The sequence below is a fragment of the Camelus dromedarius genome, chromosome 22 (assembly GCF_036321535.1).
Source record: "Camelus dromedarius isolate mCamDro1 chromosome 22, mCamDro1.pat, whole genome shotgun sequence".
Classification (NCBI taxonomy): domain Eukaryota; kingdom Metazoa; phylum Chordata; class Mammalia; order Artiodactyla; family Camelidae; genus Camelus; species Camelus dromedarius.
In genome coordinates, this window is record NC_087457.1 from 31997040 (window position 1) to 31999404 (window position 2365).

A 2365-nucleotide genomic window follows, 5' to 3' on the forward strand; every position below is an offset into this window, starting at 1 on the left:
TCAGTAACCGCATCACCCCTGTTCGTTCTCTTCCTCTGCAGCCTCAGTGTACCAAGTCATCGGTCCAACCTTGCTTCTCTGAACACCAAGGAGCCTGTCTATTTTTAGGAAGAAAGGAAGAGTGTCCAGTACCTCCCGCCCACAGCCTGACTCAGCAGACCAGATAAATGCGGCCACTCCTGATCAGTGTTCCCGAAACCTATAAACGTCCCCGTTCTGTGCCCTCTTCTCTCCGCACAGGAGGGCGGGCAGGTCTGAGGGGGCCTGAAACCATGAAGGCCCTCTTTCTGCTCGCTGTGCTCTGCGGTTTGGTCCAGACGAATTCAGGTAAATATCCCGTGGTCAGGGGGGAAAGCTGCTCTCGGCCAGCAGGAACGAGCTGGGAGAGACTGGGGGAGGCGGGGCAGGAATCCACTGCCGCGTGGGTCCGTGTGTTGCCAGTGGGCGCGGGCGGGCTCCTCTGGGGCTCAGCTCTGGTCCATTTTCATCGTCCCTACAGAGAGGTTTTTAAAAGCTAAATATGTGTTTTCGGGGTCATAACATCAGACAAAGGGGCATCTTTGCTCTGATGCAAATAGGAAGCATTCACTGCCGTCTGGGAAAAGTTTGCAGAAGGACATACAGTCACGCGAATGTCAGAGCTGACTGACCAGAACTCGGCGGCAGCCCCAGACTTTACAGGGGACACGGTGCGGCCGTGCAGTCAGCAGTTACAGTCACGCAGCTCTTCCCACGGACAGCAGCCTTCCCCTGGCTTCCACAGAGAGCCGAATCCACAGAGGGAAACCGAGGCACAGCCAGCTGAAGGGATCGTCCAAGGAGGAATAGGTAGTTCCCGGGCTGTGGCTGTTCCATCTTCATTCGATGGCGAGCCCGTGTCCTCACTTGGTGGTCCTCTCCAAGCCAGGACAGAGCCGAAACGACACGGGGTCATAGCGTGCACCCCCTTTGGAGCTGAGATTTTTGTGCAAGGTTGCGTTTTTAACACAACCGCACTGTGGGTGTTTTGGCTTTTTGGGTTTTTTAGTCATTATTGATGGCATTTGCAGACAGGACATAAGGCCTTTCTTTCAACAATCTCATTCCCAAATAGAAAAGGCTTTCTTTTTTTAACAGAGGTATAATCGATAGATAAGATTACATCGATTTCTGGTGTACAACGTCACGAGTCCACATTTGTGTACGTTGCAAAATGATCGCCACGGCAGGTCTAGTCAACACTCCCATTGTCTTCGGTGGTCGTTCCATCTTTCTTTTCTTGTGACAAACAGAAATGCTTTCTTTACAGGTACACTGGGTGTCATGACATGGAGAAAGGTTTTCTTTCTTCTTTTAGTTGTAGGCTGTAAAACTGAAAATTAGGCCACAAGCTGAGACTCAGAACTATGTTTACTTCTCCTAGAGACCAAGACCCACCCCTCCAGCCATTGTTCTCTGGGTGCAGGAAGCTTGAGAAACCTGATAAAATATAGCAACATATAAAAAACGTGTATATGCTCCTGGCAACATTCTGAGGTGCCGACTTCTGTCCCTGTTTTAAAGCTGAGAAACTGAAGCCCAGTTAAACTGCAACCTGTGCAGACACTTCCCTTCGTAGGAACGCAGTAAACGTGTGAGGCTGGCCTGTGGGCAGGGTCGTCCTTCATGCTTGTACTGTATGAACTGAGTATCAACTCTATTCTATTGTGTCAATAGGGGACGTTCCACCTGGAATTAGAAACATTGTCTGCCTTTCGCAACATGGAACCTGCAGACTTTTTTTCTGCCATTCTGGTGAGAAAAAGGCTGACATCTGCTCTGATCCCTGGAATAGGTGCTGCCTACCCAACACAGAGGGGACGAGAAAAGAGAAACCAGAGACGGATGACGGACCTAGTACCTGAAATGCAAGCTTCAGAGGCAGGCAGGATCTTGAAGTGTCCTAAGGGGTTAGAAGAATGCGTAGCTTATAGTAGTAGGTGCGTACATAGTAGGTGCTCAACAAATGTTTGTTGAATGAATCCAGCACCAAGGATGAAATTCTGAGAAAAGATTTTCTTTGACTATACAGTTCAACTTACTTTAATAAAATCAGAATGTGCACAGCATAGGCCGTGGTAGCATCTAAACTAAAACAATGAAAGCTTGCCAACGTTGCCTTTTTCTGTTTTGTTTTGTTTTTTTAAAGAGTCTCATAATTTTATAATATCCACCTCCTTTCCCTGTTCCAGGGAGCGTCCCTTAACCTACTCACAGATGGGAGTAGACCAGAAACCGAGCTGCAAACTGATCCCTGCTCCAGGGAGACAGAAATGCAGTCAGTCTGCTGGCCTCTTGTCAAATTAATGACATTTTTCCTCTCATCGAACCCAACCCCAGCCTCATC

At 48.7% G+C, this 2365-nt stretch overlaps 1 protein-coding gene across 1 annotated transcript; it reads left to right on the forward strand.

The window, feature by feature from the left end:
• The first annotated feature begins 272 nt into the window (after positions 1-272).
• LOC116149218 (sperm-associated antigen 11A-like) lies at positions 273-2080 on the forward strand. Its single transcript, XM_031440366.2, has 2 exons — positions 273-327; positions 1696-2080. Exons 1-2 carry the CDS (start codon positions 273-275, stop codon positions 1881-1883), a joined length of 243 nt encoding a protein of 80 aa, XP_031296226.2. The 3' UTR covers positions 1884-2080.
• Positions 2081-2365: the final 285 nt, after the last annotated feature.